Source organism: Pan paniscus, chromosome 11 (genome assembly GCF_029289425.2).
Source record: "Pan paniscus chromosome 11, NHGRI_mPanPan1-v2.0_pri, whole genome shotgun sequence".
Lineage (NCBI taxonomy): Eukaryota > Metazoa > Chordata > Mammalia > Primates > Hominidae > Pan > Pan paniscus.
This window is the reverse complement of record NC_073260.2, coordinates 80,755,322-80,776,537: the sequence shown is the minus strand read 5'-3', so window position 1 is coordinate 80,776,537 and position 21,216 is coordinate 80,755,322. Positions and strand designations below refer to the sequence as shown.

General features: G+C 47.1%; 1 protein-coding gene across 5 annotated transcripts in view; it reads left to right on the top strand.

Annotated features, from left to right (window-relative positions):
- Nucleotides 1–21,216, top strand: part of TLE1 (TLE family member 1, transcriptional corepressor) — a 107,034-nt gene that overhangs the window by 73,202 nt on the left and 12,616 nt on the right. For 3 of the 5 annotated variants that reach the window (XM_008963852.4, XM_003811447.6, XM_008963848.4), the window contains 3 exons: nt 1,673–1,817; nt 3,153–3,343; nt 4,814–4,890. In XM_008963852.4, the coding sequence (XP_008962100.2) occupies nt 1,673–1,817; nt 3,153–3,343; nt 4,814–4,890 (413 nt within the window). The remainder of the gene's footprint in view (nt 1–1,672; nt 1,818–3,152; nt 3,344–4,813; nt 4,891–21,216) is intronic. The other 2 variants (XM_008963855.4, XM_008963850.5) reach the window with 1 other exon arrangement.

Here is a 21,216-nt window from a genome sequence, read left to right as displayed (position 1 = left end):
GATTACAGGCACTCACCACCACGCCTGGTACCACCATACATTAGAGAGGGTGTACACGCATCCATGTTCATTGCCGCCTTCTTCTTCTTCTTCTTTTTTTTTTTTTTTTTTTGAGATGGAGTCTCACTCTGTCACCCAGGCTGGAGTGCAGTGGTGCATTCTTGGCTTATTACAGGGTTTCATGTTGGCCATGCTGGTCTTGAACTCCTGACCTCAGGCAATCTGCCTGCCTTGGCCTCCCAAAGTGCTGGGATTACAGGTGTGAGCCACCGCACCTGGCCTCAAACTTCCGAGATTCTTAAGTCTTCATTTTCTTAGGCTGGTCATTTACCTGGTAGACTGATCCTTAATATCGGGGCATGTCATAGAGCATGCCCCGATATTATGGAGCTCGTCAGATCAGTGATGCACAAAGGAGGCCCCAGGGGAAGCCAGGAACTGGTGCATCAGAACCCACTCATGTGGTCACTCATTCCATCAAACTTTGTAGACTGCATCATCTTTTAACAATAATATTTCATAACAACCCTGCAGTTAATCCTTACCTGGTCCCGGTAGGCATTATCCCATTTTACCGGTTGGGAGGAATGAATAACTTAACAAGGCTACACAGCCGTGGCTCATGATCCAAGGTCAGAAAGAGCTCTCTTTAGCCTGTGCTCTTTGCCACACTGTAGTGGTTCTTGGACTGTGTTGTAAAGCACATGAAAGGTTGAAAGGCCAGAGAAGGTGCCCTGTAACCCTGTTACTGTCTGGACTCCGAAAGGCCCCTTGCTGGTGTTCAGTCTCTGATCTGCACTGGTGGGTCCACTTTGGTTATGTAGGCAAGTGGGCAGTGACTCTTAACTCCAAAGTGTTGTTCTTTTTAAGCATATTGGTAAGGTTAGCCCTGGGGCTTTTGTCTCTGAGATACTGGCCCCACTCTCTCTCACCATTTGTCTCAGTCCCAGGGCTACCTAAAAAGGAGACTTGAAAAGGGGTCTTCTGGCCCGGCACGGTGGCTCAGGCCTGTAATCCCAGCACTTTGGGAGGCCAAGGCGGGTGGATCACAAGGTCAGGAGATCGAGACCATCCTGGCTAACACGGTGAAACCCCGTCTCCACTAAAAATACAAAAAAATTAGCTGGGCATGGTGGCGGGCACCTGTAGTCCCAGCTACTCAGGAGGCAGAGGCAGGAGAATGGCGTGAACCCGGGAGGCAGAGCTTGTAGTGAGCCGAGATTGCGCCACTGCACTCCAGCTTGGGTGACAGAGTGAGACTCCATCTCAAAAAAAAAAAAAAAAAAAGAAAAGAAAAGGGGTCTTCCTTGGACTTGGCGGCCAGGACATGTGTTTCTGAGTGCCTGGGAAATATTCTCTGGGTGGTCATCTTTCTAACTTGGCGTAGACCCAAAGTCCACAAGGCTGATGGAAAATACTTTTAAAATAAAATCTGCGGAGGAAGAAGTGTGATCATGTTCTGTGTCTCTAGCTCGAGTTTTAATTCTGGCAGGAAGAGGAAAGGTCAACATTTCTCGCTCACAAGTTAATGCTGTCAACATTGTGTGGATTTATGAAAATTGGCTGAGGGAGTAGCTAGAAGGTGCCCAGTGTCCCAGCTGCTGTTGTGATAAATTGTGTAATATGGCTTGGATTAAAAATAATACTCATTTAATTTGTTTAATGACACCAGCATGAAAAAGCCAGCACGCCTGTTCTGAAATCCAGCACACCAACGCCTCGGAGCGACATGCCAACGCCGGGCACCAGCGCCACTCCAGGCCTCCGTCCAGGTCTCGGCAAGCCTCCAGCCATAGACCCCCTCGTTAACCAAGCGGGTACAGCATCGCCTCTTGTTGTGCTTTGTTTGGTTTCTCCCATTCCCAGCTTGATTTGTTGTCTGTTAATGTTGTGACGCAATTGCCCTACAAATATGAAATGTACTTAGGGCCACCCTCCTTCCTATCTCTGAAAAAGCCATGATAAGAAACAGATGTTTGTCCTTGGGTTTCAGCAGCTGCACTCTGTTCAGTCTCCAACTGTTTACATTCAGCTTTTCTTTTTTTTTTCTTTGAGACGAAGTCTCGCTCTTGTCCCCCCAGGCTGGAATGCAATGGCACGATCTCAGCTCACTGCAACCTCTGCCTCCTGGGTTCAAGCGATTCTCTTGCCTGAGCCTCCTAAAGAGCTGGGATTACAGGCGCCTGACACCACGCCTGGCTAATTTTTGTATTTTTAGTAGAGACGGGGTTTCACCATGTTGGCCAGGCTGGTCTCAAACTCCTGACCTCAGGTGATCTGCCCATCTCAGCCTCCCAAAGTGCTGGGATTACAGGCGTGAGCTACCTTGCCCAGCCTTCTTTTAGTTTTAAATAATTCAAATCCTAGGGACTTCAGTAAAGTTTCTGATAATTATTTTGAACACAAGCCTCCCTACCTAACTAGCATTGTGCGTCTGACTTTGCTAATACTGGCTGAAACAGCGGCTTGGCTGGCCCAACCGTGCTCCTTGCAGACTATAGTTTGCTGGTTTTCTGCTAGGGGAGGCTTCAGGAATCAGTGGTCTCTCCTGCAGTAGAAATTAGGAGGGTTTCTCTGCGACTCCAGCCCTTAAAAAACTCATAATTTGCAACCTGATATTCCCCAGTGGGAAAGGAAAAAAACAACAACCTGGGCCCAAAGGAAAATAGGCAACAGAATATTCCTCCTAAACCCGTGCTTTGGTTTACGTAAATCCAGGATTGGATTTTCATTTGGAATTGGTACCAGGGAATGGAAAGTTCGGACTGAAAGAGAAATCTTGGATTTTATCGAGAAAATCTTCTTTTGAGATTAAGTCAGGTAAACACTTGGTGCCTGTGCCTTGGTTTGCCCTCTGTAAATTGGGTATGGAATACGCTTAATTCCCCTGGCTTCCTGGTGCTGCCATTTACACAAATGAGAAAATGTGTGGGTTGTGCTTCCCCTGGAGTCTTTTCTTTCCTGGAGATGAATTCGCTCTGGGGAAGGAGGGATCCAGTGTATAAATTGGAGGTGATTTTCCCCCTCCCCTAGAAGCCTTACCTCTTTCTCTCTCCCCATGAGTGACACTAACAAATGATGAGGCCAGACTTGCTGGTCAGGTTTGATGGAGTGGGTCAGTTGAATGATGTGCGGCTTGTGTTTCCTTTCAGCAGCTGGCTTGAGGACACCCCTGGCAGTGCCCGGCCCATACCCTGCTCCTTTTGGGATGGTCCCCCACGCTGGCATGAACGGCGAGCTGACCAGCCCAGGCGCTGCCTACGCCAGTTTACACAACATGTCGCCCCAGATGAGCGCCGCAGCCGCCGCGGCCGCCGTGGTGGCCTACGGGCGCTCCCCCATGGTAGGCCGCTGTCGGGTGGGCTGTGGTTGGGGTAGGAACGCTGCATGCTCCATTGAGCGCTGTCAGGTTTGGGGCCAGGCCTCTCTGCGCTGCGTGGGCAGGAGCAGCCAGCCCCACACACCTCGGAGACAAAGACGCCCAGTGTCCCAGCCACACACTCACCTTCCTCTTGTCAGCTTTCATCAGCATGCTGCTTCATTAAGTGAGGGCCAAACGTTTTTTGTTTTACTGTTTTTGTGGATGAAAAAGGCAGTGTTTAGAAGCTCCTTCAGTGGTTCAGGGGACATCTGGTTTTCTCCCACCAAAGTCGACTTTTTTTATTTGAAGGCGACGAAATGATTCGAGTGGTTCACAGAAGCCTTTTCATTCATTTTCTTGAACTTTTTTTTTCTCATTAAACCTTAGGAAAAAATGTCTGAGAAGCCATCGCTTTCTCTTTCTATGCCTATGTTACACTTTAAACCCAATAGCATGACTTATATATAAGCAATGGTCTCTGTAAACAGGTAGAATTCTGGACAGACTGAACCACGGGGGCAGGCCGTCTCTCGTCTGTTTGCCCTGCCTCTTGCCACTGTGCAAATGATCTAATTTTTGAACAAGAAGAAACAAAACTGCATTTGAAGGGTAGAATTGGCTCTGTGATCATTGATTGCATTAAGGATATAAAGTCCCACCGTCATTTCTCTTGGCTGTTTGAAAAATGTCCTCTACCTTTCTCTCTTGTCCCCTCTTCACATAGCATTACCTCCACTAGTTTGCGGTGACATTAAGATTCATTTGTTTTTCCTGATATTGCACTTGTAGGAGAGGCTGTGCAGTGGCGGGCAAAGTGTTGAAAGTAAGGTGGTCAGCTGAGAGACTACATGCTGTCCTTAACGCTGCACAAAGTAGGGAATCCATGTATGAATCCTTAAGCATTAAATTAGACCCATGTATGCAACTGGGGATGATTTTGTCCCTTGAGGACATTTGATAATATCTGGAGACACTTTTGATTATCATAACTGGGGGTGGGGGGGGGCAGGTGTGGATTCCTCTTGGCACATAAACAGTAGGGGCCAGGAATGCTATTCAGCATCCTGCAACGCCCAGGACGGCCCCTAACAAAGAAAAGAACTGTTTGGCCCCAAATGTCAATAGTGCTGAGGTTGAGAAATCCTAATACAACATACTGCTCTGTGAACTTGCTTGCAAGTCTAAGGGAAGTATTTACCATGGGGAGGTGGTTCTCAGTGCACAAATAGATCACATCTCCTCTCTACCTCCCAAAAAGGAAGTGGGTCTTGTGGCGTTCAGGGGTGCTTATATTACCTCTTGCATAGTAATTAAAAAGAAAAACACTAGGCCATGTTACTGTTCCCATTTATGTTGCTTTGGGGATCTGTGAGTTTCTAATGAACGGTATTGATGTTCACAAAGTGCCTGCTGCAATAAACTGAGTCTGCAATGCCTTATTTTTGTTTCCAGGTGGGGTTTGATCCTCCCCCTCACATGAGAGTACCTACCATTCCTCCAAACCTGGCAGGAATCCCTGGGGGGAAACCGTAAGTACCTCAAAGACCTTGGTTTTGTTTTAAAGGTGGTTACTCAGTGATTGGTATTAGCAGACTAGAATTCCAAAGGGAGTACAGGCTTGGGCGTTTCCAAGGAGATTTCTGGTGTCTTTTCCTGAGGAGTGTTAACACTTTCTATAAATAGGCAGCTTGTAGGTGTCATGCCTCTGTCTTCTCCCTGGGGGTGATCTCCTTAGTTATTTCTGGAGAGAAACTGTTGGAGATGAGGACGAGGTGGGAGGAAAGAGCTGGAGGTGGCTGGCCCTCTTCGCCTGACCCCTCAGAAAGCTGCTCTGCTCTGCCATTTGGTTAGAGGGCAGCTGCTGGAGATTCCCAACAGTGCTGTGCTGTGGGCAGTCAGCTGTCACGAACTCTTGTAGGCTTAGACACTTTTTTGAAATGTGTCATCTCTTTACTCAGCTCTGTGCCACCTTTTTCTTATTTTGGTGGAAACAAGAGTTATTTGAAGGGTAGGTTGTGTTGGATGCCAGCACCCCAGGTTTACCCCCAAGTAAAGTTTTGATGAGTGCTCCAAGAGATCTAGAATTATAAAAAGCAAAGTGGCTTCGTGGGGAAGCAGGAAAAGTTAATGTTCATTTTGTGTCCAGTGCACAAAAGAATTGGAATTTTAAAAAACTCAATTGGCTATTCTTCCTGGGTCACTTTAAAAATTGCTTCATTTTCATAATGTTAGTAATTAGAAGTGTGATTTCAAAGAATTGCTAAAGTTCTCAAATTTTTTAAACAGCAGAATTGAAATGTGAAGGTCTGTTTTGCTTAGCAGCAAAACTCTGCCTTCTCCTAAGACAGAAAATAGCAGAGGCCAGGCGCAGTGGCTCACGCCTGTAATCCTAGCACTTTGGGAGGCTGAGGCGGGTGGATCACCTGAGGTCGGGGGTTCGAGACCAGCCTGGTCAATGTGGCGAAACCCCGTCTCTACTAAAAATACAAAAATTAGCTGGGCGTGGTGGTATGTGCCTGTAATCCCAGCTACTCGGGAGGCTGAGACCAGAGAATCGCTTGAACCTGGGTGGCGGAGGTTGCAGTGAGTGAAGATCATGCCACTGCACTCCAGCCTGGGTGACAGAAGGAGACTCTGTCTCAAAAAGGAAAGGAAAGGAAAGGAGAGGAGAGGAAAGGGGAGGGGAGGGGGCAGGTCTTTGCAAATGTTGTTTTTTTTCTTTTTCTTTAAGGCAGCAGATCTTTGCAAATGTTGTTGCTTTTTTTTCTTTTTCTTTTTCTTTCTTTCTTTTTTTTTTTTTTTTTATTTTTGAGACGGAGTTTCACTCGTTGCCGAGGCTGGAGTGCAGTGGTGCGATCTCGGCTCACTGCAACCTCTGCCTCCCGGGTTCAAGCAATTCTCCTGTCTCAGCCTCTCGAGTAGCTGGGATTATGGGTGCATGCCACTATGCCTGGCTAATTTTTGTATTTTTAGTAGAGATGGGGTTTCATCATATTGGTCAGGCTGGTTTTGAACTCCTGACCTCAGCTGATCTGCCCTGCTCAGCCTCCCAAAGTGTTGTGATTACAGGCGTGAGCCGCCGTGCCCAGCTGATTTTGTTTCAATAAAGGTACTGGTGCTACATGTCTTAGGCCTTCAGTTTGTTTTTGTCATACCCTTGCCTTCATGTGGTTGCTTTCAGCTTTTATCAGTACGTCACTTGCATGTCACATTAGTGAGTTTTTTATTTTTAGAAACAGGGTCTTGCTCTGTTGCCCAGGCTGAAATGCAGTGGCACAATCACAGCTCACTGCAGCCTCGACCTCCTAGGCTCCAGCCATCCTCCTGCCTTGGCTTCCTGAGTAGCTAAGACTACAGGCGTGTGTCACCATACCTGGCCAATTTTTAAATTTATTTTTGTAGTGACAGGGTCTCCCTATGTTGCCCAGGCTGGTCGTTGGGGCACTTGTGAGCATTTCCTATCTGTGGTTGCCAGCGGTGTTGTAGCTATTGTATTCTACTGATTGGTGAGTGGATAAGGGGCAAACCAGTAAAGTTGTGAGGCCCTGGCTTCACACAGTCCTCCTGCCTTGGCCTCCCAAAGTGCTTGGATTACAGGCATGAGCCACCACACCCAGCATGGTGAATTATTTTAAGCAGTCCACTCAGCTGCCCGGTCATCCTTGTGTGGTTTTGATAAGAGCCTTGTTTCAAATAAACCACCAGCATGAGATAAAATTGAATTTCTTACCCTGTCACCTGCTTTTTAGGAAAGCCGATTCCCATTGCTCTACTTTTCATATATTATAATATCTGTTTCACAATAATTTGATTCATTATGAAATGAGGTTTTTGTCTACACTAGGAATCAGTAGCAATGTTAGGAATTTATGATGACATCTCTGTGCCCAATGAAGGGAGTCAGGGGTAGTATTGCTTAATGTTCACTTAGCTGGTAGTTCTCTTCCAGTTGAGTACCCGTGAACTAGTTACTACCTGGTGTGTTTTCTTGGGGATTTGGGAATGCCCCCCTGCTTCCAGCCTGGGAGGTCCTTGGGGCACTTGTGAGCATTTCCTGTCTGTGGTTGCCAGCAGTGTTGTACCTGTTGTGTTCTACTGATTGGTGAGTGGATAAAGGGCAAACCAGTAAAGTTGTGATGAGAAGCAGTAATACCAGTAACCAATGAACCTTTGGTGGAATAATAGGCAAATAAGGCCAAGTTCAGCTGATCCTTAGGGAAAAAGCTAGCTTCAAGAGTTAGAGGTACGGGGCGTGTGTTCAGCTGCTAAGCCCCCACTTGGGTGTAATAGAAGATGCAGTGGGGGAAGGCGGGTGAGCAGAGCTGTGAGCTGTGATGCTAGGGTGGAAGGCTGGTGGGTGGGCACAGTTAAATTGGACTCTGTTCCTTATATGTGTGTGTGTGTGTGTGTATTAACAGGGTCAGTTGTAAGACAGAAGTAATATCATGCTTATTAAAGTATTCATGTCCTTGGCTTGTGAGCACCTTGCATTTCTTTGTGTTCAAAGCTGTGCAAACTAGAATCACAATGTGCCTAAGGACAAGGACAGTGGACACAGTGGCCAATGTTGTGATCCTATGTCGGGGTACTTTTCTCATCTTGGTCAAAATCGCCATTGGCCTTTGGCAATCATTGCTTGCTCTAAAATAATTAAAATCTCTCTCTCTCTCTCCATTTTTTTTTTTTTTTAGAGACACTGGGTCTCCCTGGGTTGCCTAGGCTGGTTTCGAACTCCTGGGCTCAAGTGATCCTCTTGCCATGGCCTCCCAAAGTGCTGGGACTACAGGCATGAGCCACCATGCCCGGCCTAAAATATATTTTTTAGGATTCTCTTTCATGTTTGAGCCATATTATGTGAGGAAGATAGACTTAATATCAGAAGGAAAAATGAACTTTGCCATTGTTGCCAGGATCTGGGTTATATACAGTCTTACTGCCCCTCTCTCTCTCTATATATATATGTTTTTTTAAAAATTATACTTTAAGTTCTAGGGTACATGTGTACAATGTTCAGGTTTGTTACATAGGTATACATGTGCCATGTTGGTTTTCTGCACCCATCAACTCGTTATTTACATTAGGTATTTCTCCTAATGCTATCCCTCCCCCAGTCCCCCACCTGCTGACAGGCCCCAGTGTGTGATGTTCCCCACCTGTGTCCAAGTGTTCTCATTGTTCAGCTCCCACCTGTGAGTGAAAACATGCGGTGTTTGGTTTTCTGTCCTTGTGCTTGTGATAGTTTGCTGAGAATGATGGTTTCCACCTTCATCCATGTCCCTGCAAAGGACGTGAACTCATCCTTTTTATGGCTGCGTAGTATTCCATGGTGTATATGTGCCACATTTTCTTAATCCAGTCTATCATTGATGGACATTTGGGTTGGTTCCAAGTCTTTGCTGTTTTGAATAGTGCTACAATAAACATATGTGTGCATGTGTCTTTATAGCAGCATGATTTATAATCCTTTGGGTATACACCCAGTAATGGGATGGCTGGGTCAAATGGTATTTCTAGTTCTAGATCCTTGAGGAATTGCCACGCTGTCTTCCACAATGGTTGAACTAGTTTACAGTCCCATCAACAGTGTAAAAGTGTTCTTATTTCTCCACATCCTCTCCAGCATCTGTTGTCTCCTGACTTTTTAATGATCGCCATTCTAACTGGCATGGGATGGTATCTCATTGTGGTTTTGATTTGCATTTCTCTGATGGCCAGCAATGATGAGCATTTTTTCATGTGTCTGTTGGCTGCATAAATGTCTTCTTTTGAGAAGTGTCTGTTCATATCTTTTGCCCACTTTTTGATGGGGTTGTTTTTTTCTTGTAAATTTGTTTAAGTTCTTTGTAGATTCTGGATATTAGCCCTTTGTCAGATGGGTAGATTGCAAAAATTTTCTCCCATTTTGTAGGTTGCCTGTTCACTCTGATGGTAGTTTTTTTTTTTTTGCCGTGCAGAAACTCTTTAGTTTAATTAGATCCCATTTGTCTATTTTGGCTTTTGTTGCCATTGCTTTTGGTGTTTTAGTCATGAAGTCTTTGCCCATGCCTATGTCCTGAATGGTACCTAGGTTTTCTTCTAGGGTTTTTATGGTTTTAGGTCTAATATTTAAATCTTTAATCCATCTTGAATTAATTTTTATATAAGGTGTAAGGAAGGGATTCAGTTTCAGCTTTCTACGTATGACTGCCCATATCTATTAATTAGTATGAGAGGACTTGTTGTTCTTACTATTTAGTAAAGTAATATTGCCTGAGGCAGTGCTGCTCAAACTATTTATGGTGACAGACCAGTTCCCCGCCCCGCCCCGTAAGTCAAAGATAGGTACATTTGTAACATACAATACAAATGAATAGGAGGAAAAAGATACCAAATCCAAGTCCATTTTTTGTTGTTACAAGAGTCAACAGCCCTAAGTCCTCAGGTTGCTGTCGTTCACTCTCGATGACTGCACTCATCTCACTGCAAACAGTAGCCAGTGTTTGCTGACCACATGTTGAGTAGGGCTGGTCTGAGGCACTTAAGAGAAATGAGGACAAACTCATGTGTCCAGGATAGAGTGAACAAGGCGTTAAAAGTTATACAAATAATTCTCTGAAAAATACCCACGGAAAGAATGCTTGGGTGAGGCAGACGGAAGGCACAGTTGCCATTCATAGACTGAGTGTGAACTGTCAGGCTTTGTGTGCGATGCCAGGCATGCTCCAGGAAAGAGGGTGCTCTCAGCCTTCTCTGCCTTTGGGGGCTTGATGATGTCATTAAAAGAAAAGTAAATATCCTGGTTTGACTTGTGATATGTGCTCTTGAGGCAGAGCAGTGGGTGATAGGGAGACATGTAAAGAAGTGACCAAAATTAGGGTCAGAAAGACTTCGTGGGGTGAAGCTGAAGCGCATGCAGGAAGGAATGAGTTTCCCATGGAACCGGGGAGGCACAGTCTGTGTCGTGCACAGAGAGAGAGCTTGAGGGATCCATGTGCAGGTGGATGAGTGCCTCCTGAGTGTTACAGCCAGAAGAGTTCAGTTGGGGCAGGAGGGACCTTAATGTCCCTTTAGTATAAATGCTCACCATGGTTCAAGTCTGCTAAGATAGCCTCGTGCAGTGACTGTGTGCCTCTGACCGTGCGTGTCCAAGGATGGGGGACCCACTGCTGCCCAGAACAATGCATTTTCCATGACTGTGTGAAAACTCTTCTAGCCCTTGAGCTGAATCTGTCTCCCTGGAACTTTGACTCATCAATCCTGGCTCTTTCCTACCCGCTGAGACCACACAGCACACTGCTAATCTATCATCCTCATGGCAGCTCTTCAGTGTTTGGAGACCTCCACACACCCTGAGGCTTCTCTTCTGGCTAGAATTTGTCTGTCGCTTCAGCCCTCTCTTGTGGGCCATGGTTTAGGGTTCCCACATCACCTGCTCACTAAGATCCAGATCCTGTCGCTTCCTTTCCATCCACACTTTCACAGATTTTATTGAGACCTCCTGCATAGGCATAGGGGACCCCACCGAGAGCTCACAGCCTAGGATGGGGTGCAGGGAAGGAAAAATTCTCCTTTGCCCTCTCAGAGTCTGCCGCTGGGCCTGAGAATCAAACTGACATAAGATAGATTAACAGGAGAAATGCACGCAAGTCTTATTAAGAATTTAGGTGTACATGGGAGTCTTCACAAGGAAATGAAGACCCAAAGAAGCGACCAGAGCAGACAGCTTGTATCACCTTTTTTTGTTGTTCTGTTTTGTTTTTTTGAGACAAAGTCTCGTTCTGTCATCCAGGCTGGAGTGTAGTGGCCCAATCTCGGCTCACTGCAACTTCTACCTCCCGGGTTCAAGCGATTCTCCTGCCTCAGCCTCCCGAGTCGCTGGGATTACAAGCGTACACCACCATGTCTGGCTAATTTTTGTGTTTTTAGTAGAGACAGGGTTTCACCATGTTGGCCAGGCTGGTCTTGAATTCATAACCTCAGGTGAGCCACCCGCCTTGGCCTCCCAAAGTGCTGGGATTACAGGCATGAGCCACCACGCCTGACCTTGTATCACTTTTATACAAAGAAATGACAAATTTGTGAAGACATGACAAGAAAAAGAGTTTTGGGCTGGAGGCAGTAAATTGTGGGGAAGTAACTAAGAGATAGATATATTGGGGGAAAACTTGTGGGAGACAAAGTTTATTTTGGTAAGTTTATTTGTGGAAATCCCTTTTAGTGTTGATTCCCAGACTCTGGTGATAAGGCTGTTCTTCTGTTTCTGGTACAGGGAGGGCACCTTTCTCATGGGAAATTTTATGGCCTGTTTTTGTATAGAAAGTGAGAGGTCAGAAAGTCTTTCCTGGATCTCTCATTTCTCAAGTGTTTTCAGCTCAATATAACCAATATACCGAAAGAGCATATTTGGTGTGGCATATCCTGAACAGGATCCTTCAAGGGGAACATGAGTTAAATAATCACAAAATCCAAGGCAGAATTTTAGACCCTGAGGCTACCACGGAGCTATTACAGAGGAACAGTGTCCTAGAAAGCCTATGACACAGCATGGGGGACTGATCCCATTGGGAATGGTCAAGCAGGGATTCCCTGCAGAAGGGATTTCAGAGCTGCACTAACCCAATAGGGGAAGGGGCTGAACCTCTAGGTGGAGAGACCAGCATGTGCAAAGGCCTGGTGACTTCACGCTGTTGTCAATCAGAGTGGAACAGAGCAAGATGACTTGTAGTGCTACCATTCCACACTCCTGTTTCCGGTGTTAAGATGACAAGATGGGTTTCCCAACCACCCTGGTCACCTTCCCTCCTCTCTCATACCCATTCCAGCCTCCCCAAACTTCTTCTCTTTGTTAAAGCATCATTCCCATTCCCTCTGACATCTGAGCCCAAACTTTAGTGTTAGATTCTTCCCCATTTAACTCGTTTTTTTTTTTTTAACAGTCTTATTCTTTGTTAAAATTCTCACCTTTCTCATGCCCAGTTTTGTCAGTAAGGTCCTAGCTGAGTGTTGTCTTCCTTCCTCATCAGATTGCTGTCAGTGTATTCTTTATTGTAAAGCACTTATCAGGTCCGTGTGTTGCACAGAGATCTTCAAAAGTTGAATACAGATTGAGCATCTTAATTCGAAAATTCAAAATCCAAAATGCTTCAAAATCTGGAACTTTTTGAGTACCGACATGAGCCACACATGGAAAATTCCACACCTGACCTCATGTGACAAGGTGTGGTCAAAACACACAACACACAGTTTATTTGGTATCCCCAAGGGAAAACTAAAATCACCTTCAGGCTAAGTGCATAAGGTCTGTATGAAACAGAAATGAATTTTGTGTTTAGACTGGGTCCCATCCCCAAGATGACTCATTTATGTATATGTAAATATTCTGAAGTCTGAAAAAAATCTGAGATCAGAAACACTTCTGGTCCTGAAGCATTTTGGATAAGGGATGTTCGACCTGTATAAACCGACGTGCCCTTCAAGGCCCCGCTGGTAATATCCCCCCAGCCTGCTTTTCCGGTGCCATGTCCTGTGTGCTTTACATCCTGTGCTAACCCAATGGGATGAGCCTCTGTTCCCTGATGACTCCAGCCCCTGCTCCCTGTAGCAGCTTCCCTTCTCACTGGTCTCTTTCTGTTGAAGTATTTTCTGTCCTTCAAAGTCCACTTGAGTTGCTGCCTCCTTCATGAAGCCTTCATGGATGCCTTCCCATCTATGGTCTCCCTCCAGTTGCACCGTGAAACATCTTATGACACTTCTCACACTTTTGAGAGCTTGGATTATAATCGTGTACAAGCCATGTTTCTATCTGCTTCCTCCCCAGGAGGATGGAAGTTCCCGAAGTCTTGTCCCTTGAGCATAGACACCCAGGAAACAAATGTTCGTTGCCTTGAATAGGTGGGAGACAGGTCCAGGATTGTGTAAGACCCTGTGATTCATTCTTTTCTAAAGGAGATCCCTGGTTCGCATTTTCGAATTATTAAGTAGTGTTGGTTTATAAGAGGTAACCCTGAGCTTGTTTTCATACCCTCAAGGCTGGATTTAATTGGTATTGTTTAGTTCAGCATAACTTGAATTCATTTTTAGTTTTAGGACATTTATTCCCCTGAGCTCTGTGGAGATCATTGGTAAGAGAAATTCCAAAGTTTAGTTAGACTTTTTTTTTTTTTTTTTTCTGGCACTGTAGCCCTGCTGTTCTCCCTATAAATACCTGGGGGCTGTGCTCTACCTGCCTTATATATTAGCACCTAGAGGTCAGTAATAACTCAGGCTAATGATAGTTTGGCTTAAGAGTCTAGGGTAGTTACAGGTCCTTTCACCCTATGTTTTAATGCCAGACATGTAATTTAGAAATCTTCTACCCACTTGTTTAGTGTTTAAATAAATCTTTAAAGTACCTTTTTGGTTTAGAGCCTAAAGGGAAAAGAAAAATCTTAACTACGTTTGGGGTAAAATTGCCTCATAGGAAAACACTTGCAGCAGTGATTAGAGACCCTTTCCAGGCTTTTAGCCAAGAAAAAGTTTCAGTGGCCAGGGGCTTCCCCCTTTCACCCCACTTTTTCTGTTTCTGATCTTCTGGTTTCTCTGTTTTTGTCTAGATTCCACAGCTCGCTTATTTAGTGGACTTGAAAATTGATTCAGCCCTCTTTTTATTTGATGGGGTTGTATGACTCTGGGTTCTCCAGAGAAACAGAACCAATAAACTATAGATATGGATATGGAGAAGGAGTTATTTGGAGGGATTGGCTCACACGACTGTGTAGACTGAGAAATCCCATGATTTATTGTCTGCAAGCTGGAGGCCCGGGAAAGCCGGCGTAGTTCTACTCCAAACTGAGGCCTGAGAACCAGTAGCACTGATAATCGAGAGCAGCAGGTAGATGTTCCAGCTCAAGTGAAGGGCACACTTGCTCCTCCTCTAACTTTCTGTCCTGTCCAGGCCTTCAGTGATACCCACCTGCACTGGTGAGGGGACCTTCTTTACTCAGGTTACCTATTCAAATGCTAATCTCTTCTAGAAACAGCCTCAGAGGCACTCCTAGAAATAGTTTTGTCAGCCACTCTGGTGTCCCTTAGTTGATTTAATCAAGTTGACATATAAAATTGACCATCACAGTGATATTTGGGTAGGTTTTTTTTTTTTTTTTGGTCTATTAAATGCTAAAAATAACATGCCCATTTTGTTCCTTATTATTGCCATGTGGGTATTAGTTTAATTTCTGTTTTTCTACCTTCTGATATAGGAATATGTAGCTTAATTTTTTGAAATTAAGTTGAGGTGAGGCTGTTCCTTTTTAAAAAGAAAAATGAGATGGGGATCTCCAGGGTGACCTCAAACTCCTGAGCTCAGGGGATCCTCCTGCCTCAGCCTCCTGAGTAGCTGGGAGGACCTTCCTTTTGATGTCAGTTGTGTTTAGCTATAATAATTCCTCACTTTACTTCTCTCTCTCCCTCTTCACCTTGTCAGAAATGACTTTTGGTTTATGGGATATAAATATAGTGTGTATATTTCTTGCTTGGATAATGCTCATTTTTGTCTGTAATGATAGTTCCTTTGCTGGAATTTTTTAGTTTAGCTTTGAAATAGCAATATATTAAGCCTCTTTTTGTTTTACTTTCCATCCAAGAATTTCTCCATTTGTATCTTTGTCCTGTTTAGGAGCCTTGTTCCTGCCCCAGCACATTGAGAAGTTTGGAAATGTGTAATTGATAGAGGAAGTTAGGTCCTAGAACTCAGAATCTTAAATGTTGACTTTGGCTGGAATACTTCCTCATTTATCAACTTAGGTCATCTGTTTCTTGTTTTCTTTGCTTTAATCTTCTTTTACATATCCATTTTAAGAAGTTTTGTATTTGCCTTTAAAAAAAATAAATGAAAATAAGAGTGTATGCCTCTAAATAAGGAAACAAAGAGTCTCCCAACCTAATGCTTTGAAGTTTGCTACTTTCAAGTTAGTTGTTAATAAAGCCCTCCGTTAACGCAAAAATGCTGTCTTCCAAATAAGGTGGGAATTATACCCTGTTCTGCATATTTTCTATTTGGAAGAATACGCAAATGGCCAAACTGGAAAAATTTTGTAGATGTCATGGGTTAGATGTGCAGACCCTTAAAAAAAATTGACAGAGGAAGGTTTTACCCATAGCAGGTAAATTATACTTTCTTCTAAAGTCTTAGAATAATAAGACTGATTTTCTTATGAGCCCCATGTCACTATTCCTCCCAGCCACCACCTTTATTAGTTTTCAGGCTAAGAGTATCCTCTGGAATCATAAATTACATTATTCTCATCCATTCTATAAGGAGCCCGGTTCCCCCAGCCCCCACAGTCACACTCACGATGTCGACATGCCTTATGTTGCTCACGATGTGTGGGGTAGGTGTCTTTGTCCTGGTGGGTCCCACGTTATCCCTCTTGAGGGGATAACGTCACAGGTAGTGCTGACTTGGAAGCTAAGGTAAAGATTAACAGCTCCACTTTTGCAGCTGGGCTGAGCTGGAGTTGGTCTACCGCTTACTAGCCGTGGTTATGGGCGAGTTACTTAGCCTCTCCTGTGCCACCTTCCCTCATCTCTAAACAGTAAGGGATAGTGAGCCCCCTCCTGTGATGTGGCAAACAAAGGTTGACTATATTGCGCTTCATAGCTTTCTTGAAGTACTTTCCCATGTGGCTTCATTACTTCACACCTCAGCAGTCCTGTTCATAGGCTAAGTTTTGTCAGGGCACATTGTAAAAATGGGGAAATGAGGCTCAAGTTAGTTAGGCTTGGTGCCCACATGTTACTGGTCATTAAACTGAAGCAATTGCTTGTGCCTTCTGACTTCTTGCACTTGACTGTGTGGGTCCTGCTTTCCAGGGCCCAGATGCAGGATGGAGCTTGTTCCATGTGACCTCTGGTTGCTTCTGCCACAGCTTACTTGGGAAGGGCCCAGCATCCACTGGATTTAGCTGGCTTAGGGGAAAGCTATGGATTTCACTTCATTATTGTCATTGCTTTCATTGTCTTTTTTGTGGTCTAAGTCAGCTGTCTAGAGACTGCCTTTCCCCCTTAGGAAACTGCTACCATCTTCTTAGTGACATTTGGTATAATTGCTAGACGTTGCCTGGGAAAAGTTGGCTGGCATAACCTAGGGGCTTAGAGAGGAATGCCCACCTTATTTTAGCAGATTTTCCTTACCAGGGCAACTTTTCCTCAATATGTAAGTGATTAGGTAACAGTAGACAGCTCGTGGTGTTCTGATCCTTTGATGGAGTGCCGGCTGGTGAAACCTTCTGCCTGCCCCTGAAGAACTCTGGAATGGGAAAGACTTAAATGTTCACCATATGAGAAATACTATTAGAGAGGTTAATAGGAAAGGTTAGGACCCTGGGAAAGAATCATCAAGGCTGGGGAGTTCGTGGCAGGCAGAGGGAGGGAGGAAGCGGCGTGTACTTGGGAGGGAAGCGGTGCTGTTCTAGCAGGAGGGAACAGTTTGTGCGCAACTTGGAGATGTGACAGCATGTGATAATTTAGGGGACTGGCCTGTTGTCCTATGTGGCTGGGAGTTTAAGGTCACATGAAGTAAGACTTGTTGGCACTAAATTGTAAAGGGCTTCATGAGCCCTAAAGAGCTTGAAGAGCGAATGAAGGTTTTTGACACGATCGGATTTTTGATCCTTGTTAATATAGCTAACAATTTCACATCCAGAGTGCCAAGTCCGTAGGCAGCGGGGCTTGACCACAGCCGTCATCTCTGGGGTCTGTGGTTCTTCATTATTGTTTACTTGATTCTGCCACTGCAGTTCCTATTTCCAGGAAACCAACAACCCTGTAAACACCTGTTTGACCACAGAACACAGCATAGTTTTATTAACAGGAGCCTGGTCTGCTAGGAAAAAACAACCTGCCCCCTTGGAACACAGTCTTGTTTTCCAGTTCACCACAGCTGCGAAGGAGCCCGGTGGGGACTCTTTGCTTTTAGTTCCTTCACCTCTGCTGTGTGCCCAGTAAATGAAAAGCCCCTTGCTCTTAATGGGTTTTTATTTCATTCATGTTTTACATCTGTGAAGTCGAGTGGGCTTTATTCTTTTCGATTCTGACACCAGACTTCAGAAGCAGAAGCGATCCTGATCTGTAGGAGCTTGATTCAGAAAGCTAGGTGGGGGCTGGGGCTCAGTTCTGAGGCTTTCTGAGATGCAGGTGGGCTTCGCTGTATGGCCCCTAAGGAGGAGGGATCCAGGACTGACTGTCTGCCCTGCAGTTTGCCACAATTCTATCCAAACGTCCATCTCTACTCTTTGGGCGTTTGTTCTAGTCTTTGCCAACTGCCATTTCCCCCACTCTCACCTTTGATGACTTAAGAATTTTGTGTTTTTTGTTGCCTCGTCACTGCCCTTGTGCTTTCCTGATCCCCACCCTGCGTCTTCCTCCCTTTCCGCATTCCCTGACCCACATACTTGTCCACTGGTTGAGATAAAGCCCTCAATTCAACGTATCTTCACTTGGCTTTTTTTTAAGTCGTGGTGGTGCGATAACAATACTGTCATTTCCTGAAGACTCACTGCAGGTGTCAAGTGCTGTGTTAAGTGTTTTGCAGCTGTTACCACTTTAATCCTTACAGCAACCCCTGCCACCTCTGTGTTTTATTATTATTCCTATCTTATGGATCACGAAACGGACACATTCTAGACTGCAGGCTGGCTGATTGGCAAGACGGCAGTTGATGTAGCCAGAGAACCAGAGAGAGGTTCATTTAACAGCAAAGTTTGGGCACTTGATTTGCCTGTGGACCTAATCTAATGTGTTAACTGGTTACGAGCCTTCCCCTCGACTTCTGCTTGAATAAGTAAATGAATCTAAACTTTAAATATTGGAATACCATACACATACGGAAAAGTGCATGAATCATACATGTCTAGCTCAGTGACTTTTCACCAAAGGCAGCCACCTGTGTAACCAGCCCTTGGATCAAGGAACAGAGCAGGATCATTGCCGAGAAACCCCTCCCATGCCCCTTGCAGTCACCAAGGTTAACCACCACCTTGACTTTCAATACTGCAGATGAATTTTGCCTGTGTTCGAAATTCTAGAAATGCAGTCATTTCCATGTCCATTATTTTGTATCTGGCTTCATTCTGAATTCAGGTGTGAGCGATATTCATGAATGCTCACTATCTGTTTATACATTCCTCTTTCTGATTGGTTTTACTTTTCCTAGTTCCTCAACCAGTAGAGAAAGTTAAGTTTCCTTCTGGGATCCCTTCACCATTGTCATGATGAGCCCTCAGTGTGGCCTTTTATTGAAAAAGCTCTGTTATTATTGTAGGTGAATAATTTCCTCCCCTGGTTTTTTCCTTCCAGTTGATCCCTCCTAAAGACCCATCCACCCTTTGTGTTGCTCTGGTGTGTTCATTTGATTTGGCTCTCCAGCACAGCGGGCAGCACCAGCTTCCTGCGAGGCCCCCTGTAACTGATGTATTAACATCCATATGGGTTTCCCGTGGGATGGATGAGTGTTCACAGCTTCTGACAGCAGCTCGCTGCATTGTGAATCAATTTTAAATTGCCTCCGTATGATGATCGCAGGCCTCCTGTGCAGTTTAAAGAAGAGGACACCTGGGAGAGAAGTGGGTGTCTTCCAAAGATCAGCAGACAGATCTCCCGTCTGTTACTCGGTGCATCTATTTAATCTGGAACATTTAACTCTATGATAAGCAGGCTTCCAGTTGGAGGAAGATAAAATTTCCTTTCTCTGAAAAATCTGAGATTGATGAAAGGGTGCCTCATGGAAACCTGGCCTTAGCTGGAGGCGCCCAGCTTGATTTGTGGTACACAGAGAAAAACTAATCCTCACATGTGTCATTTCTCTCATAGCACCGAGATCTTTGAGAAGCAGTTTCTCCATCTTAACCACCATCCTTATAAATCATGTGCAACTCAATTGTTTTACTTTTATTTATTATTATTATTTTTTTAATTTATTTATTTTTATTGATCATTCTTGGGTGTTTCTCACAGAGGGGGATTTGGCAGGGTCATAGGACAATAGTGGAGGGAGGGTCAGCAGATAAACAAGTGAACAAAGGTCTCTGGTTTTCCTATGCAGAGGACCCTGCGGCCTTCCGTAGTGTTTGTGTCCCTGGGTATTTGAGATTAGGGAGTGGTGATGACTCTTAACGAGCATGCTGCCTTCAAGCATCTGTATAACAAAGCACATCTTGCACCACCCTTAATCCATTTAACCCTGAGTGGACACAGCACATGTTTCAGAGAGCACAGAGTTGGGGGTAAGGTCACCGATCAACAGGATCACAAGGCAGAAGAATTTTTCCTAGTACAGAACAAAATGAAAAGTCTCCCGTGTCTACCTCCCTCTACACAGACATGGCAACCATCCGATCTCTCAGTCCCTTCCCCGCCTTTCCCCCGCTTCTATTCCACAAAACCGCCATTGTCATCATGGCCCATTCCCAATGAGCTGCCGGGTACACCTCCCAGACGGGGCGGTGGCCGGGCAGAGGGGCTCCTCACTTCCCAGTAGGGGCGGCCGGGCAGAGGCGCCCCTCATCTCCCGGACCAGGCGGCTGGCCGGGCGGGGGGCTGACCCCCCCACCTCCCTCCCAGACGGGGCGGCTGGCCAGGCAGAGGGGCTCCTCACTTCCCAGTAGGAGCGGCCGGGCAGAGGCGCCCCTCACCTCCCGGACGGGGCGGCTGGCCGGGCGGGGGGCTGACCCCCCCACCTCCCTCCCGGATGGGGCAGCTGGCCTGGCGGGGGGCTGACCCCCCCACCTCCTTCCCGGACCGGGCGGCTGGCCGGGCAGAGGGGCTCCTCACTTCCCAGTAGGGACGGCCGGGCAGAGGCGCCCCTCACCTCCCGGACGGGGCGGCTGGCCGGGCAGGGGGGCTGACCCCCCCACCTCCCTCCTGGACGGGGCGGCTGGCCAGGCAGAGGGGCTCCTCACTTCCCAGTAGGGGCGGCCGGGCAGAGGCGCCCCTCACCTCCCGGACGGGGCAGCCGGCCGGGTGGGGGGCTGACCCCCCCACCTCCCTCCCGGATGGGGCGGCTGGCCGGGCGGGGGGCTGACCCCCCCACCTCCTTCCCAGACGGGGCGGCTGGCCGGGCAGAGGGGCTCCTCACTTCCCAGTAGGGGCGGCCGGGCAGAGGCGCCCCTCACCTCCCGGACGGGGCGGCCGGCCGGGCGGGGGGCTGACCCCCCCACCTCCCTCCCGGATGGGGCGGCTGGCCGGGCGGGGGGCTGACCCCCCCACCTCCTTCCCGGATGGGGCGGCTGGCCGGGCAGAGGGGCTCCTCACTTCCCAGTAGGGGCGGCCGGGCAGAGGCGCCCCTCACCTCCCGGACGGGGCGGCTGGCCGGGCAGGGGGCTGACCCCCCCACCTCCCTCCCGGATGGGGCGGCTGGCCGGGCAGAGGGGCTCCTCACTTCCCAGTAGGGGTGGCCGGGCAGAGGCGCCCCTCACCTCCCGGACGGGGCGGCTGGCCGGGCGGGGGGCTGACCCCCCCACCTCCCTCCCGGACGGGGTGGCTGGCCGGGCGGGGGGCTGACCCCCCCACCTCCCTCCCGGTCGGGGCGGCTGGCCTGGCAGGGGGCTGAACCCCCCCACCTCCCTCCCGGACGGGGTGGCTGGCCGGGTGGGGGGCTGACCCCCCCAACCTCCCTCCCAGACGGGGCGGCTGGCCTGGTGGGGGCTGACCCCCACCTCCCTCCTGGATGGGGTGGCTGCCGGGCAGAGACGCTCCTCACTTCCCAGACGGGGTGGCTGCCGGGCAGAGGGGCTCCTCACTTCTCATATGGGGTGGTTGCCAGGCGGAGGGTCTCCTCACTTCTCAGATGGGGCGGCTGGGCAGAGACGCTCCTCACCTCCCAGACGGGGTCACGGCCGGGT